This window comes from Myiozetetes cayanensis, unplaced genomic scaffold (assembly GCF_022539395.1).
Source record: "Myiozetetes cayanensis isolate MyiCay16 unplaced genomic scaffold, myiCay2020 scf6-25, whole genome shotgun sequence".
NCBI lineage: Eukaryota > Metazoa > Chordata > Aves > Passeriformes > Tyrannidae > Myiozetetes > Myiozetetes cayanensis.
Window position 1 is genome coordinate 13,826,082 of NW_026087853.1, and position 13,027 is coordinate 13,839,108.

General features: G+C 39.5%; 1 protein-coding gene across 3 annotated transcripts in view; it reads left to right on the forward strand.

Annotated features, from left to right (window-relative positions):
• BTBD7 (BTB domain containing 7) overlaps positions 1-13,027 on the forward strand; it is a 56,260-nt gene that overhangs the window by 33,377 nt on the left and 9,856 nt on the right. For 2 of the 3 annotated variants that reach the window (XM_050334922.1, XM_050334925.1), the window contains 6 exons: positions 4,672-4,880; positions 6,332-6,407; positions 8,542-8,702; positions 9,018-9,161; positions 9,395-9,508; positions 11,025-11,214. In XM_050334922.1, coding sequence (XP_050190879.1) covers positions 4,672-4,880; positions 6,332-6,407; positions 8,542-8,702; positions 9,018-9,161; positions 9,395-9,508; positions 11,025-11,214 — 894 coding nt within the window. The remainder of the gene's footprint in view (positions 1-4,671; positions 4,881-6,331; positions 6,408-8,541; positions 8,703-9,017; positions 9,162-9,394; positions 9,509-11,024; positions 11,215-13,027) is intronic. The other variant, XM_050334923.1, reaches the window with a different exon arrangement.

The window sequence follows — 13,027 nt, forward strand, 5'->3', positions numbered from 1 at the left end:
AGGAGATAGAAACGAAAAGCACTAGAACTTGGAGAAGCTAGGAATTTGTGGCATTCCTTGAAGACAGAGAATCCAGTGCTTCCAGGAGGCAATAAATATTAATAGACTGGGAAAGTGCCTGCAACCAGAAGGCGGAAGTTGAACAAGATCCCTTGTTCTCAATACAGTTAGAGGAAAGTAGATGTTCTTGGAGTTGCTGCTTATGTGATAACCAGTTAAAGAAGTTTAGTTCCTGTTTGTACTGTGTCTTAAGACATGCTTGTGCTGTTTTTGTACTGTTGTGGAGAACCTAAATTCCGGTTACCATATCTCTCAAGTGTATGAGGTCACTTGAATCTGCCACAGGTTGTTCGGTACTGCTGCCCTTCCTCCTGCAGTAGTTTCCTTGTTTTTGTTCTCTGTGCTGGCTGTAGAGTTTGTGATGTTTGGGATCTGATGTTGCTGGAAGAGGGATTGATGGAAATTAGTTTACTAGCTTAGTGAGTGGCCACCCAAGCACCAGCATGACAGACGAGCAGGAGTTACAGAGTGTAAGAGTGTAAGAAGATGACAATCTATTTTAATAATGGTCTGAGCCTTTCTCTACATGCCAGCAAACTCAAAAAGTGTGGTTCCTGATTGCTAGAATGGTCTCTAATGTCACAAACTTAAAAAACATAGAAGAGCTTCTAGATTCCAGCTCGATGTTAAGATGAATTCTTACTGCTTTTTTTTCCTTGGCTCCACTGGTTTGTACAAGTTTAGGGGAAACTTTTCACCACAGAATGAATTAAATCAAGCTGAAAATTTTGTAGTAAAAACTTTGTTTAATGCCACTTTTGTTGATTGTTGGAGGCACCTAATTTGTCTTTAGTAGGTCTGTCAACTGTCTTGATCCCAAGCTACTAGCTAGAATGGGCTCAAGCTGTTTCTTTCTGGAAGGGCTGCGAAACCGTATTTGAGAGAGAATTGTGGAAGAAAGAACTTGTTTGTAGGCAGGCCTATTGGTATCCAGCAAAAGGAGTGCATGAAATAGCCTAATTTATCTGAAATACAATAGTGATATTTCATTTTTTTAGAGTCCGAGTTGAATCTCTGAGAGATACTAATGGTCATAGAAGCTTGTGGGACACTTTGGGACACTGCAAATGGATCTTGGGAAGGCTGTTGCTGCCTGAATATTAAAAGAATAGTATTCATAGGAGAAAAATGCTCTATTCCACTGTGGAGAACTTGTGGCTATTAGATGACTACTTTTTTTGCCAAGTGGCTGATTGTTAAAGCAGAAAAACCTTCTGCCAAAGAAAAGAAGTTGGATGCCTTCCATAGCTAGAATTGGGTTGCCCCAGTTTATTTAGGTGTTCAGAAAACACTTTAATTATTACCTCATGCTTACTTCAGAAGAAACAGTTTTAATAATCCTGCACTTCTGACCCATTGCTAAAATTACTTGGGAAAAGGACTGTTTCGTTTGCTAGTCATCCTTAATGAGCTTTTCACCTGATGTGTCATATCACTGGTAGTTTTGCAATAATTGGACTTGACAGAATAATTCAGCCTGAGCCAATGCACTGTTTCTATAAATCAGCATTGCTCAGACCTTTGGAACTACATTTCTCACGGAAATGCAGTTTTCTGTCTTTTGCAGGGTCAGGCATCCTTATTGTTTCAAAAATAAATGTCAGATGAAATACTAGGAATGGCATTCCCTTTGAGGTAATAGTCTGCTCTTGCAGTTTGAGTTTCCTGGTATTTCAGGAGTGGGTTTACATACTGCCTTTGAGATCGAGCAGTCCTTACCTGTGATCTTTAGAGTTCAGGGGGATGCAGTGCCTGCTGAAGTCATCTTGCATGCAAAAAGAATAATTACATGCAAAAAGCTGCATTAGGATTTAGCAGGACAAGGCTTAGTGTAGTGTGCAGATGACCCTAAAGAGCTGTTTCAAACAGCTGTGTTTCTTATTCCTGGGAGTCAAACTCATCTTTTAAACAAAATGCAGCTAGTCATGAGCTTTCATCCAACATGCCAGGTTTGTTGCTTACTTTACATTTTCCTTTCTTGAGCCCCAAAAGGAAGATGAGAGGGACTCACATGACAAAGTTAAATACAGTATGAACCCTTAAGTATTTAAGTAAAAATGGATCCTGAAGTGGAGAGCTGCAGACTTCCTTTACTAATGTTTGACATATGCTGAAGTATTTTGAGCTTTTTCGGTGATAGGTTGGGGTTTGGGTGGTTTAGTTGTTGTGTTGTTTGTTTGTTTAATGCTGTTTCTCAGATTCTTGACCAGCACTTTTTAAGACTTAAAACTTTATCCTTTAGGAATCTGGAGAATTCCCTCATCTAGGGGGCAGTCTCTCTAACCTGTACCTCAGCCCACAGAGTGTATTTCTATTTCAGAATAGGTCTCATCCTCTACTCTCACTTGCACCAGTGATGACTGGGGTGAAGTTCCCAGTGCCTCCAGCCCATCTTTGCTGCCTGTTCCCTGCTCACTTTAAGCTAATGTGTGCCATGCAGGTTAGAGGCCAATATCTATAATAAGGCATCTGTTCTTACTACTACTAGTAATGATAATATGTAACCTAATAGGTAGCTCTGAGAAGTGCCATACTACTTCAGTAATGGTAAAGGACAAAGGGGGTGTGTTGAAACATGACTTAACACTCACCCCTTTGTCAAAGGCAAAAGAAGAGTCTATCTGGGGATGCATAGCCTAGTGCTGCATGTACTGCATTGTTCAGAAACGTGTGTGCTTTTTCTAGCCCTTCTGTCAGTGGCTGCACTGATACATCATCTTCCTTTTCTCAGGTGAATCAGGCATGCGAAAAACAAATCACCCAGCTGCTTGTTGAGGAAAGCTTGCTTTAAATATGCACTGGTGTAAAATTTATTACTATTGGGGGGATAGATGTTATTTGCACAAACTGCTTTAGAAATTAAATAAAAGAGTGTTTCCAAAACAGTGTGTTCAGACACATTCCAGAATAAGTTTAGTAAATTTTTAATGGCAGAATATTGTTCTTACAATTATTGCAGTGGGGGTTTTATAGTATAAGGTACAAATATGTGTGTCTAATAGGATAGTTTGAACTGTTGCTTTCTAGTACTTCCTTCTTCTTTACCTTACTGTTTAAGGTTCCCTTTCCAGTGACTTTGCTCCTAAGTAGTAGCTCCCTTGACAGATTCCCTCCTATTGGAAGTAGCTTGTTTACTTGTTACTACTTACTCCTTAATAAGGTATCCTTCACATTATTAGTTGCCAGTGGAAATGGAGTGAATGCTGTATATTCTGTATGCTGGCCTAGGTAGAAAAGGAAGATTTTTCTCTTAATTCTAATTGTTGCTACTGTGTCTTACCTGTATGCAACCAGTGCAAAGACATGTAGCATCAGGAGAGCCATCTGTGTCTTAAATGTTGAGAGTACTGTGCTAAACACTGTCTTATTCAGCTTATCCAAGAGCTCAGTAATGAGATACAGATCTCTAAACAGCAAAGTTTAGTTTTTCAATATCCTTGAAACGGAGAGAAAAATGATGACATCTAAAAAGTAAATTTGCAGTGTAAGCATGCAGCTCTGAACTGTCTGGGGACCTCTCATGGGTATAAGCACAGCTGTAATTTTGTGGCTGTAGCGGGTAGAGACTGGAATGTATAATTCTAGAATAAGATATTTTTTCTTTAAATGGCTGTCTTTGTACTAAACCAGATATATGAAGGAAATTAACAAAGTGGTTTTGGAGACTCCAAGTTATCAACATTTTGGTACCATCTGTCTCTCAGTAACCCCGAGTACCCATGTTTTCAGCCCTCCCACAGTACATCTTGATGATCTCTGAGGTGTCTTCCAACCCAGTTAATTCTATGATTCTATGATCTTCCCTCATTTCTTCCAAATCTGCTCCATCTCCCTTCACGAGTTTTAATTATCCTGTGTCTTCTTCAGAAGACATATACCCTGTGAAAGAGTAAATGTTAATGTAGCAGTGAGTACAAAGAAACAGTAGCAGACTCACCATGAGTATGCATGGTGGTTGCTTCCCTTCGGCTTCCCTGTCCTGGCACCCTATGTGCCCTGCTGGATACCGAGGATACCAGTGTGATGGCCTAGAGCAACCAGCCAGTGCTTCCTGCCTTCTCTGTGAGTCAGAAAATGATGCTTTGCTGCCCTCACCCTGTGCCAAGTAGCTGAGTACCAACACTGTCACAGCTTGTTTCTGCTCCTCTGAATGGTCTGTCTCAGGAGGATCCGGGTGTGAAATGATACAGATGAAAATCCCACCTTTGTTACAGTTCACTGTTTCTGGGGATCTACTGCAAACAATAGTGACTCAAATTCAAATCTGCATCTTAAAATGTATTGAATAGTCAGATAACCAGAGGAGGTTCTGGTTGGGCTGAACTAGCCCAGTTGTTCATCCAGGCGTGCCCACAGACATGACACTTCACGTGCCTTTAAAAGGTAAATGCCTGTGTAGTTGGAATCCTAAACCACTGTTAAGATTATTGTACTTTTAGTCAGAATTTTACTCTGTTTTCAACTTTGATCTGTAGGGCACTTCTGTTTTTACTCTCAGTGGGAGTCATGTAACATACATAACATATATTATAGATTCAGCCATATGTACTATTCCTTCAGGATAGAAGTGCCTCTGTAACAACATCATTGATTTTTGCCTTTGTTTCCTAGGCTGTGAAGATATTATTGCTGAGAGCATCTCCCTAGACACCTTAATTGCCATTCTGAAGTGGAGCTCTCAGCCATACGGTTCCAAGTGGGTACATCGTCAAGCACTGCATTTCCTCTGTGAGGAGTTTACCCAGGTCATGACTTCAGAGGTGTTCTATGAGCTTAGCAAGGACCACCTGCTCACAGCTATTCAGTCTGACTATTTACAGGTAACCTGCAATGCAGAATACAGATGGTCCTGCTTGAGGCAGGGTGTGTTATACCGTGTCTAGAAACACTTGGGAGTAGCCGATTTTAAATTGTTCATGAGTGAGTTTGTACACACTGAGCACTCCTTTTATAATACCTAAGAAGCGAAATTGAAGTAGTGATTAAGAAAACTGTTTTCTTCTTGGCTTGTAACACAACCCAAACGTGGAACATGCTATCGAACTTCACTCAGAAGTCTAATAATAGTTTATAAATGGATGAAGATTATTTTAAACAAGGCATTTCTGAACCTAACATTTGCCTTGCATGTTTTAAGAGTTTTTCATTAAATTTATGCGATGGTAGTAGTTTTGCTGTAATGACACATATACTAATTTGAGTCTGATAAACTAGTAATCATTCAGAAGACTTAATTTACTTTTGTGGAAAGACAGAAAAATACCTTTTTTGACAAGTATTGTAGAATTTTTTTGTGTGACTTTCCTTCAGTAATTGTGTGTTTTTATGGAGGGAAAATCATACTGACAGATAGAAAGCTTCTGGGTTTTTTGCTGCAATTTCTCTTCAGGGGAGATATCATTAAAATGACAACCAGCCTCTTACAGCTTAAAGATGACTGGATTTTTTTAAATTGTATCCATTCAATCTTACCTTTTTTAAGGGATAAAGTCTTAGAGATTATTTAAAGTGGATTTTTTTAGAAGTGTTGTTTATTTTAAATATTTCAGAAATTACAGTTGAAAGTACTGTTGTCTTCTGTGAGAGTGTATATAATGACTAAATTTCCTACCCTAGTTAAGAATTTATAATAGCCAAGTTTAACTTTTCAGTATGTGATTTTTTTTTCCTGTAAGAATGTTGAGTGGTTAGCATATGTATATAGGTATGAGCAAAGCAAAGTTGTTTTATTTATAGCATCATTGTTTATTATTACTATTTCTATTATTATTATTACTACTATTATTATTATTACTATTTATTTATAGTATTTATTTATATTCTTACTGAAAATCTTTCTCTTCACATAGATTATAATTTAGTGGGGTTGGTTATTTTCGTAACTTTCCAGGCTCTGCAGATACTGGATTTCAAATGTTAAACAAAACATCCAAACACCCAGAGGTAGAACTGCTCCTTTTAATTAAATTCAGTAATTCAAATTTAATACCTGTAACTGTCCATAGTAAATAAAATTTCTTCTTCTTTAGAAAACTCCTTTTCTTCTTCCTAGGGATTCAATAAGTGTCATGAATCTAGAAATTATGGTGGTGATATGCCAGTAGTAACACCTTAAAATATTAGGAGAAAGTGATAAGAAGATCATAAAGTGCAAATCCTTCGTGCTTTTTTATAGTTGTGTTTCTTTAGAACTGTAAAAGACCTGTGTATGTGACTTTGTGTGTGTGTGGCATTAAGTATATGCAGATTGCTGACTTCCTCTTTCTACCAGGCAAGTGAACAAGATATTCTTAAATACCTGATTAAATGGGGAGAACATCAGTTGATGAAGAGAATAGCAGATCGAGGTGAGAATGCTTTAAATCACACAATACTAAATCAAATAACTCAAAATTTGTGAAAGTTTTATTTTGTGGGTAATCTGTTACTTAAGAAGATATAATCTACTTCGTTCGCAGTATAGCCAAAACTAAACAAATGCACTTAGTTTTTTTTTTTAAGTTTTTGTTCTCTTAACTGAAATACAAGAAATTCTGTTTAAAGAGAGGAAACTGAAGATGGTCAGAGACTGGAACAGGTTGCCTAGAGTAGTTACAGGATCTCCAATCCTTGGAGGTATTCAAATCCCAACTGGATGTAGTGAAGGGCAATGTGCTGTACTCTTCCTGGGGAGGTGTGGGAAGAGGGTGCTGGTTGTGGCTGGACCAAACTTCTAGAGGTCCTTTCAGCTCTGTCTGATTTTGTGTCTGGTTGATTTCCTGTTCTGTCAGCATTATTTTACTTGTAACTAATTCATCAAATAAAAAAAAATCTGTGGTGTCTTTTCCTTTCCTGTGCTTATGCAGGCTTCTCACAGTAGGCTTATTCTTAGTTTACTTAGTGTCAGCCTTTCACTTTGGTTTGAGTATGTCTCTCCCACAGAAATCTAAGGTTGTGAGAAACAAGCCAAAAAATGGCACTAGTGTTTTCCCTAAAGTAGATGTAGATGTATTTTTATCAGCCTAGATGCACATTGTTGCTACAGCGGTAACTTCAAGGGCAGTCTCACCTGTTGGATACGGGAAGTAGGTTAAACATATATTTTCCAAATAGCAAATGCAAGTAGCATTTGATTGATACTACAAAGTATCAATCACATAAGTACAATAAGTGGAACAGAAAGGGAAGAACCTGCCTGTGTAAAGTGTGACTACTATCTTTGGAGGGCTGGCCATGTTTTTGAAATCCGCTGTTATTGTTTGCAAAACAACTACTTTGTCATGGACATGTCTTATGAAATGCAACAAAAAGTCAGTTAGAAGATGTGCTTCTGGTGATCCAAGTAAGTATGAACCTATTTTCAAAACCAAGATTTTCTAAATGTTTGTCTTAGGGCACATTAAAACATAATGGAGGCAGTTAAACATTAACAGACCTGGACTGGGGCAGAAACTGCTCGTTTGGAATAACTGCACAGCTTCCTGCTCTGTGGCATTCATTAAGTAAACAGCTGACTTCTCTTTCCTGGGATCATCAGATAACATGATAAGCAAAGGCAGAAATAAGAGCTACGTCAAGTTCTGTCAGATTAGGGCTGAATTTAGTCTAGTAATTTCATCTAAATTCCTCAGTCACACTCCTGAGTTTACAGTTATGAGTATGTGGTGGTGTCACTCAAACGCCACAAAGCATTAGAGATTGTAATGAGCTCGAGCTGCCTGAACTGAAGGAGGATGGGTATGTTTGACAGGTTTCCTCAAAGGGTGAAGCTGGTCAAATTAAGGTTGTACACAATACTTAAAATAAACATGAAGGCAGTTAACTGGGGAGGGAGAGTGACCTGAGTGTGTCATACATCATATCTTGCCATCTCTAGAAAGGTACTCACTCCTGGCACAAATAGGTATCCCATGACCGTGAATGGGATTTGAATGAGCTTGACATTCTTGTTAGTAAGGTGGGCTACACAAGGAGGCTAAAATAATGTATCCCAGTGGACTCTGTAGAAAATAAGTCTTTGCAAACTGCTGGGGAAAGGTAGAGGAGTTGCAGGAGGGAGTTCTTGAGGGAACTGCTGTAAGGGAGGTACAAATGTTTTCATAGCATAGTTCTTGATAGAGCTTTACAAGCTTTACCCCAAATACTGTTTTTATTTTCTATCTGGCTTACACTTTAAAACTGGCAGCTGTGCAAATGACCTGTGCTTGTATAAACTGAACCTCTCTCTGTGGATGTTCACATCAGATTTTAAGGCATGAAATAGAACCACAGAATCATTTAGGCTGGAAAACACCTCCAAAATCATCGAGTCCAACCTCTGACAGGTCACCACCTTGTCAACTAGACCACAGCACTAAGTGGCACATCCAGTTGTTAATTTTGTGGAACAATGCTGTTGATTTAAAATGAGAATTTTGTTTCCTTTTCTGTAACTTCCTGGAAGTGCTGTAACTCCTGCTATCCTATTCAAACTTTTTGATGTAAACTTGTTCCTTCCCACAGAACCTAATTTACTCAGTGGTACTGCTCACAGTGTGAATAAAAGAGGTGTGAAGAGGAGAGATCTGGACATTGAGGAGCTGAGGGAGATCCTGTCTCCGCTTCTACCTTTTGTCCGCATTGAGCACATCTTACCCATGAATAGTGAAGTACTGAGTGATGCAGTAAGTCAATCTCATACAAATACCATTTGGGTTCTTTGTTGTCCAGATGCTACAACGTTCAGGTGTGGGGTTTTTTTTTTGCTTTAGTGGGTTTTGGGTTTGTTTGTTTGTTTTAGGCATTAACTTATAAAATGTTATCATTGAGAGTAATACATATATAAGGCACATTTCTGGTTAAACTTCCTGTTCTTTAAATCTACCAGAAGGCTAAAGAAAAATCAGTAGTATAAGGATTCAGTGTAAAAATACATTTAATGCAGGTTTTTACCGTATTTATGTTTAAAAAACCATGAACCTCTTTCTTGATTCTTAAAGATGAAGAGAGGCCTGATTAGTACTCCTCCTTCAGACATGCTACCAACATCAGAAGGTGGAAAGTCAAATGCCTGGCTGCGGCAAAAAAATGCTGGGATATATGTGCGGCCAAGACTGTTCTCGCCATATGTGGAGGAGGCTAAGGTAATAGTCATCAGCAACACTTGACTATTGTCAAATTAGAGTCATCAGGGGGTTCTGTAAACAGGGAAAGATTTTGGTATGTTTTGTGTCTCTTTACATGTACTGGCCTAAGATACTAACATTTTCAATTTAACAAGACTTACAAGATTGATCATCAGGCTCAAGTCTCTAGAGCTGGTCAGAAAAATTTCAACAAAATTTTTTTTGTCGAAATTGAAATGTTTGCGAGACAGATCTTGATGAAATTCCACCGGAAACAAAGCAGCGTTCTGAGGGAAACCTCCCTGGTTTCCAGCCAGTTTGCCGGCCCAGCTCCTCGGCAGCCCTCCTGGCAGGCGGATGGCAAGGTGAGAGCCTGAGAGTCCCAGTTTGCAGCTAGTCAGCAACTTTGGTGCCAGGTCTTTCAGGCTCCCCAGCTCCCACCAGAGCTGGGTGAACTGCTATTCCACTCAGCAGAGGACTCTTGATATTTCATCTTCTTGTTTGAATCAGAAAATATCCAAAAATCTTGTGATCCTTCACAAAATGGAATAAATATCTTGTGTCCAATTTGAGTGAAGTCCTTTGTGTCCCTCTCAGGCAGTAGCTTCCCTATTTAATTCCTTGCATGAGCACTGCCAAACCGAAGGTCTTGCAGCATCTCTGATGTTTGGTGACAGGGTGGAGATGGTGCTGTGTGGGGCAGGAAGGTGCCACATTATATTTGACAGAATGGGAGCCTGTTGCGTTGCTGACTAATTCTATCGCTTAAGGTAGCTCTGACTTAAGCTGAGAGCTCGTGAGTCCCAGCAGGGCAGGTGGCTGCAGAACAAGAGGATTAGATGAAGCTATGTAGGTTCACATCACCTGCAGACTCCGACCACTGCTCTGAAGAATTCAGAGCTCTTGCCCTGTGCCTAAGAAAGAAAATGTTTTCTAAGGGTATGAGTTGTTGTTGGTGTCCTCTTTGAAGGGAGGGAAGAATTAAAACTACTTTGCATTTTGGGTGCAAAAGTTAGAGCATGAAGTGGCACTAAAACAGCAGAGGAAGAATAGCTGGTTAAAATGTTATCTTTTTATCTTGGATTGAAGATTAAAGCTAACAAAAATGTGTTAAAGAATATGTGATAAAAGCTTTGACTCTGTTTTCAGTATATGATATGGGAGTGCTTTAGTAGTTACCTAAAGTAAAAGGTGCATTCTAACACACCCCTCACCTTCCACCCACTTGTTTCTGTTAAGTTTCATACTATGCTGTTATTGTTTTTTAAAAACACTTTTGACTGTTTAATGTTAGAGAGAAGACTCTCATACTTAATCTCTGATAACTTTACTCCTCCTATTCATAGTTTAAGTATTGTGAAATGCAAAAATTGTGAATGAGTAATTTCTGATTACTTTTTTTAGTTCCCTGTTAGCCTCACATGTTTTGAAATAAATCCATTTAACATTAAATCAGAATCTTAAAAGGGTAGGCATAAATCCCTTTCTATTTTTCAAGATGTCTGAGGGAAACATGTTTCATTTTCAGACTCATGCCTTCCACTCAGTGGCACAGTGTTGAGACCCACAGGCAATAATTGCCTGAAACAAAGTCCAGAGGGTCTGCCCTCAAGAAGGTCACTTTTAATCTGGCAGGTACAAAATAAATAAAGCAACCTTTCCAAACTTTATTTGCCTGCCTGCTCTTTGGTCTGACTCAACTCTGACTGTGACTGGAAAGTGGAATAGAAAATGCCAAGGAAAAGCCAAATAGTGTTTGTGACCTGTAAAAGTTACTGTGGTGTAGCTATTGCTAGACATGTGCCCTGGGGACTGCACTTGCAGCAAGTGGTGGGGGGTGTGTGCAGTCCTTCACGAGGGCTCTGGTGGCTGTCGTTGCAGTCTGTGCTGGATGAGATGATGGTGGAACAAACAGATCTCGTTCGTTTGCGGATGGTCCGAATGTCCAACGTGCCCGACACCCTTTACATGGTGAACAATGCGGTGCCGCAGTGCTGCCATATGATAACCCACCAGCAAGTCAGCACTAACCAGACCAGTCCTCCCTCAGTCATAGCCAACGAGATCCCAGGTAAGGCTGCTGGTCGCTTCCTCTGCCAATTGATCTTGTGTGAGCGCTGGGGGCTTGGGCCTGGGGGGAGTGAGGGTCAGCTATTGAACGTTACGATTTCCTCTGAGAGTAGCACTGCATCAGTCATAGTCTCTTTGCTTTGGTTTGTTCTGAAGACATTAACTGGGTTGGGATGGCATAGTAACTAGGTAGAAAACAGTCTGAAAAACCTTGGACTGGATAAACACTGTAGAACACTTGCTGGAGCCTCGCTCTTTGTTCTCAGAGTTTTCTACAGGGTTCTCATTTTTCTACAACCAGTCATCCAAGATCCAGGTAAGATCCAGGAGGCTGGAAAAGGGCAAAATCTTTTAAAAATTAAAAGCTGAGGAGCATAACTGATAGGGAAATCAGCTTAACTCAGTATGCTAGAAAAATATGGGAAGTAGGCATTCAAACATACTTAATTTCAGTTTACCAAATCCACTTTAACTTTGAAGTCAAAGCAACTTCATTCAATTTTTGGCAAGTAGATATGGCCTCTCTTCAGGACACTTGGTGCGATATTCCCCATAGGCAAGCCAGGAAAATATATACTAAATATATTTTGTCATTTATGCATTTGATCTTTTGGTGTCAGACTGTAAGAATCTATCTGGTGGGATTCCCAAAGCATCTAGTTTTGTGTGCATAGAGAATTCACTGACAAAACTTGCAACTGATGACAAGTCAGAAGGGTCAGTGAATGTTGTGGAGGGCAGGATTCAATAGCCAAATGACCAGGATTTAATTTAAATTCAGTGAAGAAAGTGGGAAACACTGTGTAGGTGTCACCAGCTGTGCATGTGGGATGGCTGAGGGGAGCTCTGTGGAGAACAGCCTGAAAGTCAGCAGTGTATGATTCCATAAAGAGCAGTTGTTGTGCTAACATACAAAAACAAATGTGCCACAAGGCATGAGGTGATTCGGTCTTAGATGGACCATCACGTGTAGCCCTTTAAATGGCCATACTGGATCAGGTCAAGGATTTGTCTGTCTACCCTAAATCCTTATTCTAGCAGTCACTGGAAGTGAATGCAGAGGGAAGCACAACAGAGAAAGCACATAAAATAATACCCTGTTAAATTCTGTGTGCTTTTCAGCCATGTGCAGTTTGTAGCTGTGCTGTGGGGGATGGTGTTTCCTCTGTAGTTAGTATTTTTGAATGCATCGTTAGTCCATGAGTTTATGCAGTCTCTCGTTAAATTTGTATATACTTCTGGCACCAGATTTTAGATCAAACTATCATATTTCAGTAGATACGGATCACTTTGGGAGTCTCTAGAAAAGCAGTAGAGATGGCATGCCAACAAGAAAACAGTCATCTTCCTCTACCACTCCTGATTCCCTGTTTTATAAACTTTTTGTGTATCAATTATGTCTCCCTTCAGTCAACTATGTTGAAAGGAAGTTGATTTGTATGCTTCTTGTGATTTGGGAGGAAACTTGATAAAACCTAAAGGGAGCTTCTGAAAACTTTTTGATAAATTTTTTTGTCTAGAAACTTACAGCTGTGGCATCTCAGCAGTGCATTACTTCCCTTCCACACACACAGAGAAAAGCATAAATATAGTCACCATGAATCGAATATAAAATATTTCATTATAAGATATGACTTTGATAACATTTTGCTCAGTCAGTTTCCAGAGAAGTTGAGAAAAGTAACAGGTTCTGAAAGGTCTCCAAAATTTTGCAAAAGTTCTCATGTTCTCTGTTGGCAAGCATGAGACATCTTTACTAATCTGAAACTCCCCTGCAGCTTGGTTTTGTACAATTTAATGGGTAGGAATTATTG